Source organism: Coregonus clupeaformis, chromosome 1 (assembly GCF_020615455.1).
Source record: "Coregonus clupeaformis isolate EN_2021a chromosome 1, ASM2061545v1, whole genome shotgun sequence".
In the NCBI taxonomy this organism is placed as follows: Eukaryota; Metazoa; Chordata; class Actinopteri; order Salmoniformes; family Salmonidae; genus Coregonus; species Coregonus clupeaformis.
In genome coordinates this window covers 89,635,154-89,658,092 of record NC_059192.1, presented here as the reverse complement: position 1 = coordinate 89,658,092, position 22,939 = coordinate 89,635,154, and the positions used below count along the sequence as shown (strand labels likewise).

Sequence of the window (22,939 nt, the reverse complement as noted above, 5' to 3'; positions counted from 1 at the left end):
GTCCCGTGCCCCCTGGTTAGAGAGGTAGGTACATAATAAGAAAGGTCTTGTCCCGTGCCCCCCCCTGGTTAGAGAGGTAGATACATAATTAGAGAGGTATTGTCCCGTGCCCCCCTGGTTAGAGAGAGGTAGCTACATAATTAGAGAGGTATTGTCCGTGCCCCCTGGTTAGAGAGATAGCTACATAATAAGAAAGGTCTTGTCCCGTGCCCCCCTGGTTAGAGAGATAGCTACATAATAAGAAAGGTCTTGTCCCGTGCCCCCCTGGTTAGAGAGGTAGATACATAATAAGAAAGGTCTTGTCCCGTGCCCCCCTGTGGTTAGAGAGAGGTAGCTACATAATAAGAGAGGTCTTGTCCCGTGCCCCCCTGGTTAGAGAGGTAGCTACATAATAAGAAGGTCTTGTCCCGTGCCCCCTAAGTAACTACATAAAGAGGGTCTTGGCCCTTCCCCCTGGTTAGAGAGGTAGCTACATAATTAGAGAGGTCTTGTCCCGTGCCCCCTGGTTAGAGAGGTACAGTAGCTAGCTACATAATAAGAAAGGAAGGATGTGGAGGGGGAGAGAACATGTTCCTCCTGTTATTGAATTAAGCACACACACACGCATACCATAAGATCATATGACTTGTTTATGCTAGCCATGTGTCTATGTTCTGCTGGTACGGGAATCTCCCCACAGTCAATGAGCATGGCAATGTGAACTGAATCCTACTGCTCGCTCAGAATTTGACACCTTGGCCCGCCCCATACTTTTTTTTTTATATTGAATTACTTGTTAGTTTGTGTTTCTCCAGTTGAACGTGAAGACTAAAATGTCCAAAAATATATGTATTGCTCCCAAATGACGTGTAGACCGACGTGACATTTTCCTGGGTGAAATCCGACCTCCACGGGGGTTTGTTGTTGACGTCTTCCAGGAACGGAGCCGTGATTGTGAAACGTCGTTCCTGGATAGAATTACACTTTAGCGAGTTGGACGGCTGGAAAGGATATCGGCTGCCTCATCCGCAAAGAGATGCTACAATACTGACTCCTGTTTGCGACTTTCTCTGGCTTTACTAAGGAAGAGTTCAACGTATGTCTCCGTCTGTTGTTCTAACGCATTATCATCTGTCTTGGAATGACTTGGCTTGCTTTTTGCTTTGTTTCCTCCGCATGTCACCGCTTGGTCAAGTTCATGTTTGAGTGTTTGTCGTGAACAAGCAAGCTTGTTGACATCGGCAATATAGAAGTTGGAGCTAAATACAGCGAGCTAATGTAATGATACGTTGTCCAAATAGATTGTAATTAGCTGGGACATGCTGTGCTTGCTCCCTCCAAGAGCACAGTCAAAAACATGTTTTTTCTTTTCTTTTTTAAATGTTGTTACAAGCTATATATTCTTGTTGTTAAGTTGTAGCCGTCTAAATGAGGTTTTACTTTCCTGTAGTGTGATGCGCTTTTATGTCAACATTTATCTAGCTACACCCCTCCACTTCTATAGCAACATACACAAACCATTAGGAACACCTTCCTAATATTGAGTTGCTGCCCTCAGAACAGCCTCAATTCGTCGGGACATGGACTACAAGGTGTCGAAAGCGTTCCACAGGGATGCTGGCCCATGTTGACTTCATTGCAGTTGTGTCAAGTTGGCTGGATGTCCTTTGGGTGGTGGACCATTCTTGATACACACGGGAAACTGTTGAGCGTGAAAAACCCAGAAGCTTTACAGTTCTTGACACACTCAAACCTGTGCTCCTGGCACCTACTACCATACCCCCATTCAAAGACACTTAAATCTTTTATCTTTCCCATTCACCCTCAGAATGATATACAATTCATGTCTCGAGGCTTAAAAAAATCCTTAATTAACCTGTCTCCTCCCCTTCATAGACTCTGATTGAAGTGGATTTAACAGGTGACATCAATAAGGGATCATAGCTTTCACCTGGTGAGTCTATGTTCCCTAATGTTTTGTACACTCAGTTTGTCCCAGTGATTATGAGGTATGGTTCGTTGTTCTCAGATCCACAAGAAGGATGTTTCAGTTTGGAAGCCGGCTGGCCCAGTTCCACTTATCCTCAGGACCCGGTACTGCTACGGCGGCCACCAAAGGAGAGAGTACGCAGCCTACCCTAACGGTACAGGACTTTATCCAACGTGGCAGGTAGGCCCTACGTCAAGGTCTAAATGATTGATTGAACGTGTAAGGGATTTATTCCAGTGTCTTCTGTACGTATGGTGAGGCTGTTAACGAGATGGTCTAGTTTATTCTCTACAGTGGTAGCTAGCTAGACTACAGTATGGGAGGGGTCAGGTTGTACGTAGGCTATATATAGTAAAATGCATAAGGACCTTTGACCCCTTCTTTCCAATATTGTCTTAGGAAACTTGGCGGCCTGAAAAAAGAATACATTTTCTGCAACCTACGAATCCCGACCCAGTTTCAAACCGCCAAGGGAGACGACGTCGACCTTGTCATCCTCACAGGTGCTCGGTCGAGCGTTAAAACGAACTAGGCCTATGTACTGTGTTGTTGACTTGTCTCCTAACCAATGTTCCCTCTCTCATTTTTTTTTTCTGCCACTGAGCAAATTTCAGTTCTGCTGAGCGCAAACTTTAAAATTGTGAAAAATTCTGCACAACTTCCAGCGCACGTTTACTGTGAACAAATCAAATTGTATTTGTCACATGCGCCGAATACAACAGGTGTAGTAGACCTTACAGTGAAATGCTTACTTACAAGCCCTTAACCAACAATGCAGTTTTGAGAAAAATAAGTTAAGTAAAAAATAGATAAGTTAAAAATAACATAATTAAAGAGCAACAGTAAATTAACAGTAGCAAGGCTATATACAGGGGATACCGGTAGAGAGTCAATGTGCTGGGGCACAGGTTAGTCAAGGTAATTGAGGTAAAACGTACATATAGGTAGAGTTAAAGTGACTATGCATAGATAATAAAGAGAGTAGCAGCAGTATAAAAGAGGGGTGGGGGGACAATGCAAATAGTCTGGGTAGCCGTTTGATTAGCTGTTCAGGAGTCCTATGGCTTGGTGGTAGAAGCTGTTAAGAAGCCTTTTGGACCTAGACTTGGCCCTCCGGTACCGCTTGCCGTGCGGTAGCATAGAGAACAGTCTATGACTAGGGTGGCTGGAGTCTTTGACAATTTGTAGGGCCTTCCTCTGACACCGCCTGGTATAGATGTCCTGGATGGCAGGAAGCTTGGCCCCAGTGATGTACTGGGCCGTACGCACTACCCTCTGTAGTGCCTTGCGGTCGTAGGCTGAGCAGTTGACATACCAGGCAGTGATGCAACCAGTCAGGATGCTCTCGATGGTGCAGCTTTTTGAGGATCTGAAGACCCATGCCAAATCTCCTGATGGGGAATAGGTTTTGTTGTGCCCTCTTCACGACTGTCTTGGTGTGTTTGGACCATGATAGTTTGTTGGTGATGTGGACACCAAGGAACTTGAAGCTCTCAACCTGCTCCACTACAGCCCCGTCGATGAGAATGGGGGCGTGCTCGGTCCTCTTCTTTTTCCTGTAGTCCACAATCATCTCCTTTGTCTTGGTCACATTGAGGGAGAGGTTGTTGTTCTGGCACCACACGGCCAGGTCTCTGACCTCCTCCCTATAGGCTGTCTCATCGTTGTCGGTGATCAGGCCTACCACTGTTGTGTCGTCGGCAAACTTAATGATGGTGTTGAAGTCGTGCCTGGCCATGCAGTCATGGGTGAACAGGGAGTACAGGAGGGGACTGAGCACGCACCCCTGAGGGGCCCCCGTGTTGAGGATCAGCGTGGCAGATGTGTTGTTACCTACCCTTACCACCTGAGGGCGGCCCGTCAGGAAGTCCAGGATCCAGTTGCAGAGGGAGGTGTTTAGTCCCAGGGTCCTTAGCTTAGTGATGAGCTTTGAGGGCACTATGGTGTTGAACGCTGAGCTGTAGTCAATGAACAGCATTCTCACGTAGGTGTTCCTTTTGTCCAGGTGGGAAAGGGCAGTGTGGAGTGCAATAGAGATTGCGTCATCTGTGGATCCATTGGGGCGGTATGCAAATTGGGGGTGGGTCTAGGGTTTCTGGGATAATGGCTTTAAGTTACAGTTTTAAGTGGCCTTGTAGGCTACTGTGGCTATTTGATCACATAGAGTGGCCTACCATCAAAAAACAATGGAGAAAATGCATCCCATCATATTTTAACATAGAAATATCTGTTTTGTCATTCAGCCTACAGTAGCAGCCAATGTGTTGTGTTCAACGTAGACCTACATTCCATGAGACTTTTGATAAAAACATGACTGAAAATGTTGTGGTGTTTGATGCAAGAAACCAAAATACAACACTGCCACTTTAAGACAAGAAAAAGCTCTTTACCTGACTGGTTTTTCTAGAAATGTACAACGTTCTGTGCTCTTGTAGGAAGCAATCACTCCCCTATTGCTGACTACAAATGATCTATAACTGGGCTAATAACTCACTAATTAGCAAAGGATGTGAACAAAATGTGCTCACGTGGCTACATGCAGCTCTCGCTTTGATCTCAAAACAAGCGCATCTACTCACGACCGCTCATACTGTAAACACAGTCCAGTTGAAAGTACACGGCACGGATCCATATATGGCAATGGTCTATTTGCATATAGGCCTACTGCAGCTGTGATTGGTTATGCCGCCCTGGTCTGTGTAGAGTAGGGGCTGAGTAGTGCCGGTCTGTGTAGAGTAGGGGCTGAGTAGTGCCGGTCTGTGTAGAGTAGGGGCTGAGTAGTGCCGGTCTGTGTAGAGTAGGGGCTGAGTCATGCCGGTCTGTGTAGAGTAGGGGCTGAGTAGTGCCGGTCTGTGTAGAGTAGGGGCTGAGTAGTGCCGGTCTGTGTAGAGTAGGGGCTGAGTCATGCCGGTCTGTGTAGAGTAGGGGCTGAGTAGTGCCGGTCTGTGTAGAGTAGGGGCTGAGTAGTGCCGGTCTGTGTAGAGTAGGGGCTGAGTCGTGCCGGTCTGTGTAGAGTAGGGGCTGAGTCGTGCCGGTCTGTGTAGAGTAGGGGCTGAGTCGTGCCGGTCTGTGTAGAGTAGGGGCTGAGTCGTGCCGGTCTGTGTAGAGTAGGGGCTGAGTCGTGCGGTCTGTGTAGAGTAGGGGCTGAGTCGTGCCGGTCTGTGTAGAAGTAGGGGCTGAGTCGTGCCGGTCTGTGTAGAGTAGGGGCTGAGTCGTGCCGGTCTGTGTAGAGTAGGGGCTGAGTCGTGCCGGTCTGTGTAGAGTAGGGGCTGAGTCGTGCCGGTCTGTGTAGAGTAGGGGCTGAGTCGTGCCGGTCTGTGTAGAGTAGGGGCTGAGTCGTGCCGGTCTGTGTAGAGTAGGGGCTGAGTCGTGCCGGTCTGTGTAGAGTAGGGGCTGAGTCGTGCCGGTCTGTGTAGAGTAGGGGCTGAGTCGTGCCGGTCTGTGTAGAGTAGGGGCTGAGTCGTGCCGGTCTGTGTAGAGTAGGGGCTGAGTCGTGCCGGTCTGTGTAGAGTAGGGGCTGAGTCGTGCCGGTCTGTGTAGAGTAGGGGCTGAGTCGTGCCGGTCTGTGTAGAGTAGGGGGCTGAGTCGTGCCGGTCTGTGTAGAGTAGGGGCTGAGTCGTGCCGGTCTGTGTAGAGTAGGGGCTGAGTCGTGCCGGTCTGTGTAGAGTAGGGGGCTGAGTCGTGCCGGTCTGTGTAGAGTAGGGGCTGAGTCGTGCCGGTCTGTGTAGAGTAGGGGCTGAGTCGTGCCGGTCTGTGTAGAGTAGGGGCTGAGTAGTGCGTGTCAATGCAATAGAATCCTACTCGGATGCGTTCTGCCTACAACTAAATCTCTTGCGTAGTTAGTTTGGATTCGGGACGTTGCAATGAAAGTGGCTAATATTGCGTTGATTCAATCACAATTGCCACAGTAAAGGTAAACCTCCAATTTAACCTCCCGAGTGGCGCATCCAGGCTCTTTCGTAGCCGGCGCGACCGGGAGACCCATGGGGCGGCGCACAATTGGCCCAGCGTCGTCCAGGGTAGGGGAGGGAATGGCCGGCAGGGATGTAGCTCAGTTGGTAGAGCATGGCGTTTGCAACGCCAGGGTTGTGGGTTCGATTCCCACGGGGGCAGTATAAAAAATAATGTATGCACTCACTAACTGTAAGTCGCTCTGGATAAGAGCGTCTGCTAAATGACTAAAATGTAAAGGGAAACGTTGATAGTGTTAACTAACAGGAAAACTCTAGAAAGTTGAGTGAAGTTAAATCTCGTGCTTCTCTGTGGGCTGATATTTCTTCTGCGCGTGGAAGTCTTGGGGCTACTGCGCGCAGCTTAGAGTGAACATTGACAGGGATGCTGGCCCATGTTGACTCCCAATGCTTCCCACAGTTGTGTCAAGTTGGCTGGATGTCTTTTGGGTGGTGGGCCATTCTTGATACACACAAAAAAACTGTTGAGCGTGGAAAAACCCAACAGCGTTGCAGTTCTTGACACAAACCGGTGCGCCTGGCACCTACTACCATACCCGTTAAAAGGCACTTGCATTTTTTTCAACCTCTGAATGACACACATACACACACAATCCATGTCTCCATTTTTTCAAAGGCTTAAAAATCATAATTTTAACCTGTCTCCTCCCCTTCATCTACACTGAAGTGGATTTAACAGGTGACATCAATAAGGGATCATAGCTTTCACATGGTCAGTCCATATCATGGAAATGTTTTGTACACTCAGTATATATTAGATATACACCGTGCTTACTGGCTGCTTTCAATCAGAGGTGCTAATGAACATACTGAGCATCAACTCTAAATCAAGGCTGTCCAACCCTGTTCCTGGAGAAATACCGTCCCTGTAGGTTTTCACTCCAACCCTGTTCCTGGAGAGACACCCTCCTGTAGGTTTTCACTCCAACACTAATCTAGCCGCACCTGATTCTACTAATTAGCTGGTTGATGAGCAGAATCAGGTTAGTTACAACTGGGGTATCTCTCCAGGAACAGGGTTGGAGGGCCCCTGCTCTAACTTACAACAACACCTCTTCTATCTCTCTCCTAAGGTCACGGGGTGTTCTGCATCGACGTGAAGCCCTGGAGAGGAACAGTGTCTTCCCGGCAGCAGAACTGGCACGTTCAGCTCAAAGAACGGGACCAAAACCTTACCAACACCTCCATAGAACAGGTGGCAGACCCCCTTGAGACCATCATGGTAAATAGGTTACACCTTTAGACCAAAACAACGTATTAAAAAATATATATATATATTTCACCTTTATTTAACCAGGTAAGCCAGTTGAGAACAGGTTCTCATTTACAACTGCGACCTGGCCCAAGATAAAGCAAAGCAGTGCGATAAAAACAACACAGAGTTACATATGGGGTAAAACAAAACATAAAGTCAAAAATACAACAGAAAATATATATACAGTGTGTGCAAATGTAGCAAGTTATGGAGGTAAGGCAATAAATAGGCTATAGTGCAGAATAATTACAATAGTATTAACACTGGAATGATAGATGTGCAAGAGATTATGTGCAAATAGAGATACTGGGGTGCAAAAGAGCAAAATAAATAACAATATAGGGATGTATCAGCCTAGATAACATCCTGCTGAGTCAATCACATAGACTAGTGGTCCGAAAGCATACAGTATGAAGTCTGTATCAGGGGCCCCCAAACTGTTTGGGGGCTGGGGACCCCCTTTTCTTGTGGTAGCAAATTCATCAGGGACCCCCTTCATAACTTGAGTGAGATAAAAAAATGTTTTTTTCTATGACTTTGGCAGTGCATGTTCGGACAGAACAAGTCTCAGGCCCTGGGAAGGAACATTTTAAAGGCTCACCTGTTGGCATCGGAGAGAGTATTTGGCAGTTTTCAAGCGAATTTCCTGCAATTCATCAAATTTTGTCATGGGGCAGAGCGATTTGTTTTTTTTATATATTTCTTTGTCGTTGTTACAGCTTTAAAGCTAATATCCTACAGCTCTACACATTTTGCCATGAGACAGAGAGAACTTAGCAGTTTTACATCTTAAATTACAGTGCATTTATGTAAAATAATGGATAATTGATGTACTGTGGATACCAATATCTCTGAGTCTCCCAGGTCCATGTTGCCCAGGGTTTAAGAACATAAGTTGTAGATAATAATAATATAATATTGTATTGTATTACACCCTGTAAACTTATTCCACAGATCCCTTGGCCAAAATTCGTTAAATCTGTTGTTAGTAATATTAATGTAAAAACTTTGAGGTGTTCTCAAAGTGGGGTCTGCGTACTGCAGGGGGTCCGCGGCCAGATAACAACATTTTATATGACAATTTTTTAATTTTGTCCCATTCCTCCTGACAGAGCTGGTGTAACTGAGTCAGGTTTGTACACTACCGGTCAAAAGTTTGGACACTCCTACTCATTCAAGGGTTTTTCTTTATTTTGACTATTTTCTACATTGTAGAATAATAATGAAGACAGTGTGCAAAGCTGTCATCAAGGTGAAGAATCTCAAATATAAAATATATTTTGATTTGTTTTAACACTTTTTTTGGTTACTACATGATTCCATATGTGTTATTTCATAGTTTTGATGTCTTCACTATTATTCTACAATGTAGAAAATAGTAAAAAAATAAAGAAAAACCCTTGAATAAGTAGATGTTCTAAAAATATTGACCGATAGTGTATATATGTTTTTTTATCTGGCCGCGGACCCCACTTTGAGAACCCCTCGCCTAGATAGCCTGAACAGACGAGAACTGATGCCGATGTGTAGCCTGGTTGGATGTGTAGCCTGGTTGGATGTGTAGCCTGGTTGGATGTGTAGCCTAGTTGGATGTGTAGCCTAGTTGGATGTGGAGCCTAGTTGGATGTGGAGCCTGGTTGGATGTGTAGCCTGGTTGGATGTGGAGCCTGGTTGGATGTGGAGCCTGGTTGGATGTGGAGCCTGGTTGGATGTGGAGCCTAGTTGGATGTGGAGCCTAGTTGGATGTGTAGCCTAGTTGGATGTGTAGCCTAGTTGGATGTGTAGCCTAGTTGGATGTGTAGCCTGGTTGGATGTGTAGCCTAGTTGGATGTGGAGCCTAGTTGGATGTGGAGCCTAGTTGGACGTGTAGCCTAGTTGGATGTGTAGCCTAGTTGGATGTGTAGCCTGGTTGGATGTGTAGCCTAGTTGGATGTGTAGCCTGGTTGGACGTGTAGCCTAGTTGGATGTGTAGCCTAGTTGGATGTGTAGCCTAGTTGTTGTGAGCATTTGCGGTCTGGCACTTAATTCTGCCAGCCAAGCTCCAACCTCCTCTTATCCAACCTCTGCCCCAACGTCGCATCGACAACAGGGGTGTTTATTTCGCCCTGCGGTCTTCACCGAGGTCCGGAGGGCCGCACTTAAAATGGATTAGATTTCCTCTATCCATCGTTGACTGATTAGCTCTCGTTTCCGTGACCGTTAGGAAGCTGGACAGAGAAGGAAGACTATAAATGTCGGTCCATTATCATTTCTACACAGTTTCATATTTGGTTTTGGTCATTTCAATGTTGATTGAGATCCGTTCCCCCCCCTGGAATGAATGGGCTCGCGGACCAGATCTGGCCCGTATGTTTTGACACCCCTGAGGCCCTGATCTACAGTGTATGGAAATGAGTGACTCCTATCCTGCCCTGATAGACAGGGGTGACAGCTGTGTTGAAGCACCTGTTTTCCCCCCTCTATAAAACATAATTACAGCCGTTCAAAATCAAGAGGCCCCTACTTTGGGAGGGAATTTACCGAACCCTGCTCTGCTGTAGTGTTAATCAACTAATTTACATGTAAATGTGTGACTCTGACTCAGTCAAGGTCCAGGACAAAGCAGACGTTTAGATTTAGAGTCCAAAACAAGTCAGTCAGATCTTTTTGAAACTACAGCTTGGTTTAGAAGGATATTTGATCGTCAAATCCTTGCAATGGTGAATTTGGGGTAACATCATTTTCCTAAACTGTGCTTTCCATTTCCACTGTGTTTCAGAAGAACATTACCCACTGAATGAGTCATTATTTGTGGTTGTTACAGCGCTGATAAAATGTAGCTTCACTGCTTGCTGAAGAATATACTATACTTTAAAGACTTGCTAATGATTAGGCCTATGATTATTAGCTAATGATTATTAGCTAAGCTGGTTCCACCATTGGGGTGCCAGGACAGAGAAGAGCTGGGACTGGGCTGAGCGGGAGCTGCCCTCCCATTGGGGTGGGAGGGCCAAGAGACCAGAGGTGGTAGAACGGAGTGCTCTGGTTGGGGTGTAGGGTTGGACCATAGCCTGAAGGTAGGGAGGGGCAGTTCCTCTTGCTGCTCCGTAGGTAAGCACCATGGTCTTGTAGTGGATGGGAGCTTCGACTGGAAGCCAGTGGAGTGTGCGGAGGAGTGGGGTGACGTGGGAGAACTTGGGAAGTTTGAAAACCAGGGGGGGTTACAGCGTTCTAGATAAGTTGCAGGGGTTTGATGGCACAAGCGGGGAGCCCAGCTAACAGCGAGTTGCATTAGTCCAGACGGGAGATGACAAGTGCCTGGGTTAGGACCTGTGTGAGGCAGGGTCGTACTCTACAGATGTTGGAGAGCATGAACCTGCACGAGCAAGTCACTGCCTTGATGTTTGCATAGAACGACACGGTGTTGTCCAGGGTCATGCCAAGGTTCTTTGCACTCTGGGAGGGGGACACCGTGGAGTTGTCAACCGTGATGGAGAGATCTTGGAGCGGGCAGTCCTTCCCCGAGAGGAAGTGCAGCTCCGTCTTGTCAAGGTTGAGCTTGAGGTGGTGGGCCGACATCCAAGCTGAGATATCTGCCAGGCACGCAGAGATGCATGTCGACCAACTGGGTGTCAGAAGGGAGGGGGGGTGGAGAAAAGCAGTTGAGTGTCGTCTGCATAGCAATGATAGGAGAGACCATGTGAGGATATGACGGAGCCCAGTGACTTGGTGTATAGAGGGAAGAGGAGAGGATCTAGAACCGAGCCCTGGCGGACACCAGTCGTGAGAGGACGTGGTGCGGAGACAGATCCTCTCCACATCACCTAGAAGGAGCAGCCTGCCAGGTAGGATTGTGTGTGCAGAGTCTGAGACACCCAGCCCTGAGAGAGTGGAGAGGAGGATGTGATGGTTCACTGTGTCGAAAGCAGTGGATAGATCTAGGAGGATGAGAACAGAGGAGCGTGAGTCAGCTTTGGCAGTGCGGAGAACCTCCGTGACACAGAGAGACAGCAGTCTCGGTTGAGTGACCCGTCTTGAAGCCAGACTGGTTAGGGTCAAGAAGATCGTTCTGAGAGAGTTGGTCAGAGACCAAGTGTTTTGGAAAGAAAAGAAAGAAGGGATACAGGTCAGTGGTTTCTGACGTCAGATGGGTGGAGTGTTGGTTTCTTGAGGAGGGGAGCGACTGGCCATTTTGAAGTTAGAGGGTCAGCCAGGGGTCAGGGATGAGTTGATGAGGGAAGTGAAGGTCTCCAGAGATGGTCTGGAGAAGGGAGGAGGGGATGGGATGGAGCAGGCAGGGTTGTCGGGCGGCCAGACCTCACTAGTCGCAGGATTTCATCTGGAGAGAGAGGGAGAAAGAGGTCAAGGCGTAGGGTAGTTATGTGTAAGTGAGACCAGTGGACTCAATAGGCTGAGTGAATGAGGAGCGGATGTCGTCAACCTTCTTTTCAAAGTGGTTGACAAAGTGGTCCACAGAGAGGGGGTGGAGGATTGAGGAATGGGAGTTATAGGCCTACTCAGGCTGGTTATAGGCAGACTATCACATTCAACTTATAGTTTTGTAAGTATTTTTGTCTGAAACTTTGTTCCCCCTTGTTTCTGTTGGACCCGGTCTCTTGAAAAAGAGATTTTATCTCAATGAGAAAAAACTGTATAAATATAATAGAAAATAAATAGAAAACCATAGCCCATATCCCATCTATCCTATTTAACAACATAAAACTAAAGCACTGATCATTGAGAATGAGATCAGAATGACTGCTAAGGTTTGATCCATCAATTCAATTAAAAAAAGTCTGAAGTTTACATAACACATTTCTTGTTAACAAACTATAGTTTTGGCAAGTTGGTTGGGACATCTACTTTGTGCGTGACACAAGTCATTTTTCCAACAGTTTTTTTTTACAGACAGATTATTTCATTTATAATTCACTGTATCACAATGCCAGTGGGTCAGAAGTTTACATACACTAAGTTGACTGTGCCTTTTAAACAGCTTGGAAAATTCCAGAAAATGATGTCATGGCTTTAGAAGCTTCTGATAGGCTAATTGACATCATTTGAGTCAATTGGAGGTGTACCTGTGGATGTATTTCAAGGCCTACCTTCAAACTCAGTGCCTCTTTGCTTGACATCATGGGAAAATCAAAAGAAATCAGCCAAGACCTCAGAAAAAGAATTGTAGACCTCCACAAGTCTGGTTCATCCTTGGGAGCAATTTCCAAACGCCTGAAGGTACCACGTTCATCTGTACAAACAATAGTACGCAAGTATAAACACCATGGGACCACGCAGCCGTCATACCGCTCAGGAAGGAGACGCGAGATGAACATACTTTGGTGCGAAAAGTGCAAATCAATCCCAGAACAACAGCAAAGGACCTTGTAAAGATGCTGGAGGAAACAGGCACAAAAGTATCTATATCCACAGTAAAACGAGTCCTATATCGACATAAACTGAAAGGCCGCTCAGCAAGGAAGAAGCCACTGCTCCAAAACCGCCAGACTACAGTTTGCAACTGCACATGGGGACAAAGATTGTACTTTTTGGAGAAATGTCCTTTGGTCAGATGAAACCAAAATAGGACTGTTTGGCCATAATGACCATCATTATGTTTGGAGGAAAAAGGGGGACTCTTGCAAGCCGAAGAACACCATCATGCTGTGGGGGTGCTTTGCTGCAGGAGGGACTGGTGCACTTCACAAAATAGATGTCATCATGAGGAAGGAAAATGATGTGGATATATTGAAGCAACATCTCAAGACATCAGTCAGGAAGTTAAAACTTGGTCGCAAATGGGTCTTCCAAATGGACAATGACCCCAAGCATACTTCCAAAGTTGTGGCAAAATGGCTTAAGGACAACAAAGTCAAGGTATTGGAGTGGCCATCACAAAGCCCTGACCTCAATCCTATAGAAAATGTGTGGGCAGAACTGAAAAAGCGTGTGCGAGCAAGGAGGCCTACAAACCTGACTCAGTTACACCAGCTCTGTCAGGAGGAATGGGCCAACATTCACCCAACTTATTGTGGGAAGCTTGTGGAAGACTAACCAAAACGTTTGACCCAAGTTAAACAATTTAAAGGCAATGCTACCATTATTTACTAATTGAGTGTATGTAAACTTCTGACCCACTGGGAATGTGATGAAAGAAATAAAAGCTGAAATAAATAATTCTCTCTACTATTATTCGGACACTTCACATTCTTAAAATAAAAGTGGCGATCCTAACTTGACCTAAAACAGGGGATTTTTTTTACTAGGATTAAATGTCAGGAATTGTGAAAAACTGAGTTTAAATGTATTTGGCTAAGGCGTATGTAAACTTCCGACTTCAACTGTATTGTATCTATATTCCCTCCAGACCAAGACAGCTAACCTGTGGCAGTACATGAGGAGGAGCGGGGTGTCGGTGCGTCAGGAGCTCTTCCTTCCCAGACTAGTCTTCCTCGCCCCAGACTGCCAGCTGGATGAAGAGTTGAGGAAGAGGAGGGAGCTGGTCTCCCACAGTCAGATCGACGAGTTCCTGCTCTCCTTCAGAGAGGGCTATGTAGCCTGGGTATCAGATGCACTCACTCCTGCCTGGCTGTCTGGTGAGTGGAGGAAGCATTGAGGGTTTCTGAGTCACAAATACTTTTTTAAAACAAAAATGGATGCCTTGAATAGACAGATGTGCACCTTACTGTAGTCCTGAAGGTAGACAGATATATACATTTGCATGTGTTTTTAAGTGTCTTTGGGAAAAAGCGCTGTTTATTATTATTGTTATTATTATTATTATTATTGTTGTTGTTGTTTCTCCCTGTCCTGCAGGTCACCTGTCGTACGGTCAGACAGGGGAGCTGAAACAAGTCCTGAGGAAAATGGGGACCTGGGACCTGGTCAGACTGCAGGGAGGAGAGCAGCTCAAGGTGGCTTTTTACAACCCAACGGGAACAATAATATCTGCCATTTAGCAGACGCTTTTATCCTAATCCACTAACAGTCGTGTGTGCAAACATTTTTGAAGTATAGGTGGCCCCGGGAATCGAACCCACAATCCTGGCATTGCAAGGGCCATGCTCCACCAACTGAGTGATACAGGACCACCATAACCTTGTATTCATTTATTTTATTAATACAAGTAATAAGCAGGCCAACACTACTTTATCTAGTGCTGTTCTGAAACCCAAAGACACCGTTATTACCTTTTTTTTTGGATTGTTTTATCTCTGTTGTTTTTATAATTTTACTGTAAAATGTGTCATGATTTTAAATGCAGTTTTAAAATGAAGTTTGTCTGTACTTGGTTTGAAGGGAGACTACCAGAGCTGTCCTTACATCGCACTGAACCGCCAGGAGACGGACACCATGGAGTTCTTCAAGATCAAAACCATGTCTGCTAATTCACTGTGGGCTCTGCTGGGACACGCCCCTCAGGTTAGTGTCAGAGCACCCGCCCCCCGCCGCCCGTCGTCATGACAACCAGCACACGACATTTGAGATGTGGACTGGTTGTGCCGTTCTGATTCCGCTCACTGACTGAAAGACCCAACACAAGGGCTTAGAAAGGGGAGGGTCTGGCTCTGCAACTCCTTGGACAGACTAGGAGCTGAGTCGGTGCACAGAAGCCTGAAAAGCCTGTGTTAGGGATCGGGTCTTAGCATACTGGCACTTTCTCAACATACTGTCTCAGTTTTTTATTTTTTCTCTGAAATTACAGGACACCACTTGAGAATATAATAGGTGAAACTAGAACGTTAAGCTACAAGCGGAGGGCACTGCTACGGCAAAGTCCTGCAAAAGAGAAATCGACTAACTGTACTAGACAAGATCCCCTGGAGATGGAGCCAGTACATAGAAATACTTATTTACGTCATTTTAGCAGACGCTCTTATCCAGAGCGACTTACAGTTAGTGAGTGCATACATTTTTCATACTGGCCCCCTGTGGGAAACGAACCCACAACCCTGGCGTTGCAAACGCCATGCTCTACCAACTGAGCTACACAGGGCCATTTTCATTCTAAGTGCATTAAATAGCAAGATGGATCTGAAAATGAATGCCTTTTTCAAAGTAAAAGTTGAATGATTTCCAGGCCCATGTTAATCAGAGTAACACCCTTTGTTTCCCCTCCTTCCTTCCCTCCCTCCTTCCCTCACTCCGCTGTATGGAAATAAGTTCTCAGATCTCCCCACATTAACATTGGCATGCTGCGTGTTAATTACACACTTACTGGCCTTTCTCTTTCATTCTCTCTCTCTCGATCACTCCCTCTCTCCCTGCTAAGACGCTCATTAACTCAACACAATTGGTTGTAGTAGGAGGTAATTGCATGCAAACGCTGCTGTCTAAAAGCTGCATTCTAGATTTGATTTGTTTGTTTCAGGGAAAGGTAATTGATTGATTTGACTAATGAAGTAAATGCAGGTGGCATTAGTCACTCTGACAGAGTGCTTAGGGACCCTAACTGCTGTATTGTGATGTAACAGGAATTAAATTACATTTCCAACTATGAAATTCACACAACATATTGCAGTGGTTACTTCATTTTTTAAATGATATTTGCTCAGTTGGCAGCATAATTTGGATGCAATTTAATATGTTGAAATATTTCTGCTTCTTGGTTCAGATATCCGACTTTATTGTCCGTGTTACGACAAACAACAGAAATGTGTTTTATAGATGATATAGCTGTTTTGAGGGAAGTCGAGGCTAGGGCTGTGACGTGTCGTCAGCCGGTGATTGGTCAAGCAAATAACTGTTGGCCTCACGGTAATTGACCGTTAATTAACATAAACACATTTAGCATCTCCTGTCTTCCACTCATAGCCTACAAGCCACTGATGCAGACCTTTGGAACATCTACATTTAAAAAAAGTCTAATACATCCATGTAATATCGCCTACACCTTCACAATAAATCCATTATTTATTTTAGACCGGTCTAAAGAAACATGATATGAAGAAAATGTAGTCTATTTCAGAAGAACAGAATGGCATACTCTGAGTTGTCCTTATGTTAGGTCGTGATCTGGCTATGCCAAATGGCTGTGGGCTACACTAGTTCATTTAGCAGACAAGATTTACTTAGAATTCCGTGGCATTATTTTTATAATATGAAGAATACAACTGAACATGGCTGAATAAAATAGAAAGGATATTTTCTCCAAACGATTTGAGGGAGTGCGCACATGCGGCTATTCTGTGTTGAGCGGTTAACAAAGAAACAGGTCCTCCTATATGCTTAATTTAGAGATATTAATGTAACTTTAGTTGTGAAACAAACGTTGGGCTAAATGTTTAGATTTTTAATACATTGTAAGGCTGCATGATGAGACTCTAATGATGATTTGAAAAATGTCGCTTGAAAGGCATGAGCTCTGCTTAGTTTTTTGCGCAGGCTGCACACACTTCATCAATCTCTCATTCACAATTTGACAAGCACTTGATAATGCCTCGAATTTCACGGCGGCATCCCCTTTGTGTGGCCGTAATGCACCCTAAGAAAATCCATGCCTTTTGTGGCCGTTGTGCCGTTCTCCCTGAGTGCTGCGCGCTCCGAAGCACCTCTAACTCACACGGCTCTCCATCACGTGATCGGGTCTTTCTCACAGGCTACAAGTGAAGACAGACACATCGGGGGACTCAACTGCGCGCGTCCTTATCCAATTCCGAGGCGCATATTGAAGATATTGGAAGAACTGTCCACATTTACTTTTCGTCAGCCAACAAGATGAGTCGGCCTAACGAACAGCAAAAGCACTAGTCTATGTCAATCTACTATCCCCCATAGTACAAAGGTCGACCTGTTCTATTCTGTGAGATAAATAAATATTTCAAACATAGTCTGGGACAGTTGTGGGATGCGATAGATCCCAAATGAATACAACCACTAGCATCAAAAAACATTTTTACGCAACAGATCAGAACGTTTAGCTTAATAATAATAAATAATAATATGCCATTTAGCAGACGCTTTTATCCAAAGCGACTTACAGTCATGCGTGCATACATTTTTTTTTTTGTGTATGGGTGGTCCCGGGGTTCGACCCCACTACCTTGGCGTTACAAGCGCCGTGCTCTACCAGCTGAGCTACAGAGGACTACAGAGGAGCTTAAAATGTTGATAAACGATTAGACTATTTCTTCACATTATAAGCGCAGCAATGTGCACACGGCAGTAGGCTGTAAGTGTGAATGTTCCATTAGCAGGAAAACACCATTCTCAAAAGTGACCGCAAATGCAATTATGCATGTGGTGCTTTTATTACAAAGGTGCATTTTTATGGTAAATGATCTTCCCCAAACTTGAAACTCACACACTGCTTATGTATGCCAGTTAGGCTCTACACCCCTTGTAAAGCGGATGAATGTGCTTCATTTTAAAAAGTTATTTGGCCACTTTAGTTGTGATACAAGCCTTATTAAAACATATAGGCCTATGGGCTAGGCTACATGAGGTGTGCCACTATGATTCGAACAAGTACAAAAAAAGGCATGCTCTGTTTTTTGCCTTACAGCACACAAGCTCGGCATAATTCACAAGTGATAATAAATAATTCACAAGTGACAGGCTAATATTCTCACCAATCAGACCTTTCTTGATTTAATCTCGTCTTTAGATATACTAAATAATATATGTGTGAAATTTGTTTTGATTTAGAATGGACCACTATCATGCACCTGTATCAAAACAGGGGCAGCGGGAAAAAAATACATGTCATCTATGCACTTAAATAGCGAATGGAGGACGCTTTTCCTGTGGTTTATTTTCATGCGAGCCAGGTAGGCTGTACTTATGGTCCTCTGTAGCTCAGCTGGTAGAGCATGGCGCTTGTAACGCCAGGGTAGTGGGTTCGATCCCCGGGACCACCCATACGTAAAAATGTATGCACACATGACTGTAAGTCGCTTTGGATAAAAGCGTCTGCTAAATGGCTTATTATTATTATTATTATTATTATTATTTGTAAAGAGAAGCAATGAGCTTAATATTAGGAAAGCTGAGAAATAAATATAGTAGGCCTAGCCTATAGAAAGCTGATGGGATCCTCCTCTTTTTAATAGAGGCCATCACTCTGTTTTCTCGCACAATTGCATAGCCTATAGAAATGTTGCACAACATGAGCTCATGGGCTCTCATGAAGTGTTTGATTATATTTTCAATTACATTTGCATTGATGTCAGAGTGATTAGAGGGACAATAGAGTGCCGAGTACCAGGCAGTTAGCAAGTTTGGTAGGCTACTAATGACCATCAGCAGCATCAGAGCTTGGAGAAGCCTAGTTACCGTGACTAAACGGTCACGTGGAATTTGCCTGCCTTCATGACTCGTGACCGCCGGTGTGGCGGTAATATGGTCACCGCAACAGCCCTAGTCAAGGGTACATTGATCAGAAGTCACAACATACTGGGTCCAGTGACATGACATTGATCAGAGGTCCCTGATCAATGGACGGCAGGTAGCTTAGTGGGTAAGAGCGTTGTGCCAGTAACTGAAAGGTCGCTGGTTCTAATTCCCGAGCCGACTAGGTGAAAAATCTGTCGATGTGCCCTTAAGCAAGGCACTTAACCGTAATTGCTCCTGTAAGTCGCTCTGGATAAGAGCGTCTGCTAAATGACTAAAATGTAAAAATGTCCCGACATACTGGGTCCAGTGACATGACATTGATCAGAGGTCACGACATACTGGGTCCAGTGACCATGACATTGATCAGAGGTCACGACATACTGGGTCCAGTGACCATGACATTGATCAGAGGTCACGACATACTGGGTCCAGTGACCATGACATTGATCAGAGGTCACGACATACTGGGTCCAGTGACCATGACATTGATCAGAGGTCACGACATACTGGGTCCAGTGACCATGACATTGATCAGAGGTCACGACATACTGGGTCCAGTGACCATGACATTGATCAGAGGTCACGACATACTGGGTCCAGTGACCATGACATTGATCAGAGGTCACGACATACTGGGTCCAGTGACCATGACATTGATCAGAGGTCACGACATACTGGGTCCAGTGACCATGACATTGATCAGAGGTCACGACATACTGGGTCCAGTGACCATGACATTGATCAGAGGTCACGACATACTGGGTCCAGTGACCATGACATTGATCAGAGGTCACGACATACTGGGTCCAGTGACCATGACATTGATCAGAGGTCACGACATACTGGGTCCAGTGACCATGACATTGATCAGAGGTCACGACATACTGGGTCCAGTGACCATGACATTGATCAGAGGTCACGACATACTGGGTCATGACCTTTACAAAGGCTTCAATTACAGATGTAGCCTACACCCATCTCCAGAGCTGCTGACCCGGACACACTCACACACACACACACACACGCACACACACACACACACACACACACACTGTACGCGGCCCTACCAGCCCTTCCACTCGATACAGGCCCCAGCTGTCATCAGACTAGTCTCCAGTGGGTCCTGCCCCCGGGGGCCTCGCTGTGTTACAACATATTATATTTTCAACTAAATATTAGTAAATGGAGGCTGAATGGCCATCCATCATAAGGCATAAGGAAACCCACCTTACACACACACACACCCACCTTACACACACACACACACACACACACACACATCATCCATATGTCACAAAGAAACATAACACTCCTATGATAGATACCCTAGAATGTATGCCTTGAGGAAAGGCCCCCTGCCTTGTTACGTCCGTCTTGCTTACTGGGCGTTGTGATCCATCAGTGCTTTCTCAGCTCTACTCAGACTGGATGACAAGGCACCTGGGGCGGCAGGTAGCTTAGTGGTTAAGAGCGTTGTGCCAGTAACCGAAAGGTCGCTGGTTCTAATCCCCGAGCCGACTAGGTGAAAAACCTGTCGATGTGCCCTTGAGCAAGGCACTTAACCCTAATTGCTCCTGTAAGTCGCTCTGGATAAGAGCGTCTGCTAAATGACCTATTTATTTATTGTCACCCTGTTCCTGTCAGAATATACAGGGTCGTCAGGGAAGATCTAGTCAATGATGTTTTCTCCCAGCTGGTCTTTTTACAGAGCCACTTAGGAAATATCATCTCATAAAAGAAACAGAGTATTTAGAAAATGTTCAGTGATTTTATTTTTATATAATGCTATTTGTATTTATTTTTTACAGTCCATAAATGAATGAATGGAGCTCTTGAAATATAATATTATTAATAAACGAAGTAGCGAGTTTGCTAATATCATAATATCCTCATAATACATTATATTTATATAATATAATTGGCAATGAATAGCTTTTCCATTAGGAAACCTCCATGCTACAAATGTAATTATCCCGTCAGTGTGTTCAGTCCCTTTCTCCAACAGGCAGCACAGCTCTTAAATCTCTTAGGTGGTTTGGACCAGCTGCTCAGGGTGGATAGAGTGGTGCTGAGATACCCGGTGTCTCCCCCAGACCCGGTTTCAGACCCGGTGTCTCCCCCAGACCCGGTTTCAGACCCGGTGTCTCCCCCAGACCCGGTTTCAGACCCGGTGTCTCCCCCAGACCCGGTTTCAGACCCGGTGTCTCCCCCAGACCCGGTTTCAGACCCGGTGTCTCCCCCAGACCCGGTTTCAGACCCGGTGTCTCCCCCAGACCCGGTTTCAGACCCGGTGTCTCCCCCAGACGCGGTTTCAGACATCAGACCCGGTGTCTCCCCCAGACACGGTTTCAGACACGGTTTCAGACCCGGTGTCTCCTCCAGACACGGTTTCAGACATCAGACCCGGTGTCTCCCCCAGACACGGTTTCAGACACGGTTTCAGACCCGGTGTCTCCCCCAGACACGGTTTCACACATCACACCCGGTGTCTCCCCCAGACACGGTTTCAGGTTTCAGACCCGGTGTCTCCCCCAGACACGGTTTCAGACCCGGTGTCTCCCCCAGACACGGTTTCAGGTTTCAGACCCGGTGTCTCCCCCAGACACGGTTTCAGGTTTCAGACCCGGTGTCTCCCCCAGACCCGGTTTCAGACCCGGTGTCTCCCCCAGACACGGTTTCAGGTTTCTGTAATCAGTGTCTGTCTCTGTAATCAACAGTGTTGTGTTGGCTAGGTGCCTGTCTCTGTAATCAACAGTGTTGTGTTGGCTAGGAGCCCTGTCTCTGTAATCAACAGTGTTGTGTTGGCTAGGAGCCTGTCTCTGTAATCAACAGTGTTGTGTTGGCTAGGTGCAGCAGCATCCGACTGGTGTTGGTAATGAATGGAAGAGAAAGGCTAGGAGCTGGAGACAGGCCTTTTACTGACTGTCAGTGTCAAGCCTGCCGCTAAACAGAGCATACAAATCTATTTTTCAAGAGAGACGTGGACGAAGACAACGGCGTACATGAGGGGATACATTACAACACTGATATATATATATAAGCAAAACATTTCTATCAAATCAACGTTTATTTTGTCACGCACACCGGTTACAGCAGGTTGAAGTGATGCAGTGAAGTGTTTGCCTTCTGATGCTGTTAAGTCTCAGCCGGTTGCTTTTCATTGGTCATTTTCTAAAATGGAAGTCCTAAACATAAGATCTAGTATTGAATGTCCCTTCAATTTCAGAGAAACATTAGACTTCTCATATTAGGAGTCTTTGTTGCACTATAGTAATACAGATGTTTATTTTAGGACTGTAAACTGTACTCACTGTGGTTGTTGGCTCAGATCCTGTAGATTACAACCTAAGCTATCTTCTTTATTCATTCATTCATTTACATATTTAGCAGACGCTCTTATCTAGAGCGACTTACAGGAGCAATTAGGGTTAAGTGCCTTGCTCAAGGGCACATCGACAGATTTTTCACCTAGTCGGCTCAGGGATTAGAACCAGCGACCTTTCGGCTACTGGCACAACGCTCTTAACCACTAAGCTACCTGCCGTGAAGTGTGTGGGGGTGGGGGGGCTCCAGTAATTTCATAAAAAAACGAAAAGCATTTTTCAACAGATGAAAATTGTGGTGGAAATTACCATCGTTTTTCAGATTTCTCATAATTGGAATATAGCTCTTCAAAGAAAAGGCTGTGATTCGAAATAATTTGCTCCAGAGTGTGTGTGTGTGTGTGTGTGTAGGAAGCCCTTGCTCCAGAGTGTGTGTGTGTGTGTGTGTGTAGGAAGCCCTTGCTCCAGAGTGTGTGTGTGTGTGTGTGTGTGTGTAGGAAGCCCTTGCTCCAGAGTGTGTGTGTAGGAATCCCCTTGAGAAAGCGAGCTGCGCAATTACACAAGACGAAGAGCGCGGCAGAATCCCAGGCGTCTGTACTGAACTAGCTCTCCAGCACAATGCCCACTCGCTGCAGAATCCCAGGCGTCTGTACTGAACTAGCTCTGCAGCACTCCAGCACAATGCCCACTCACTGCAGAATCCCAGGCGTCTGTACTGAACTAGCTCTGCAGCACAATGCCCACTCACTGCAGAATCCCAGGCGTCTGTACTGAACTAGCTCTGCAGCACTCCAGCACAATGCCCACTCACTGCAGAATCCCAGGCGTCTGTACTGAACTAGCTCTGCAGCACAATGCCCACTCACTCGGCACCAGACCAGTGATGAACGCTACCTTGTAACAGTTGGGGGTGATTTAAAAAAAAAAAAACTTTTGTCATTCTATTATCTCTGCTGAGCTCCAAGCCACAGTGAAGAGTACCGTGGAGAGATCCCATGTCCGTCAGTAGGAAGATGACTCAATAGGTCCACCGTGTATTCAGTCCAGCCACCCCCTTGTAATAAGTACTATGCCATCATTCTCAAGCACTCTTTTTTTGTTCATTTGGTGA

At 45.8% G+C, this 22,939-nt stretch overlaps 1 protein-coding gene across 1 annotated transcript in view; it reads left to right on the top strand.

Moving 5' to 3' along the window:
- The first annotated feature begins 793 nt into the window (after positions 1–793).
- The window catches only part of LOC123491661, a 35,496-nt gene continuing 13,350 nt past the window's right edge, over positions 794–22,939 (top strand). The window contains exons 1-7 of the mRNA XM_045223281.1: positions 794–1,075; positions 2,009–2,149; positions 2,369–2,472; positions 7,014–7,162; positions 13,539–13,767; positions 13,988–14,085; positions 14,471–14,593. Of these exons, the coding sequence (XP_045079216.1) occupies positions 2,022–2,149; positions 2,369–2,472; positions 7,014–7,162; positions 13,539–13,767; positions 13,988–14,085; positions 14,471–14,593 (831 nt within the window). The 5' untranslated portion in view covers positions 794–1,075; positions 2,009–2,021. The remainder of the gene's footprint in view (positions 1,076–2,008; positions 2,150–2,368; positions 2,473–7,013; positions 7,163–13,538; positions 13,768–13,987; positions 14,086–14,470; positions 14,594–22,939) is intronic.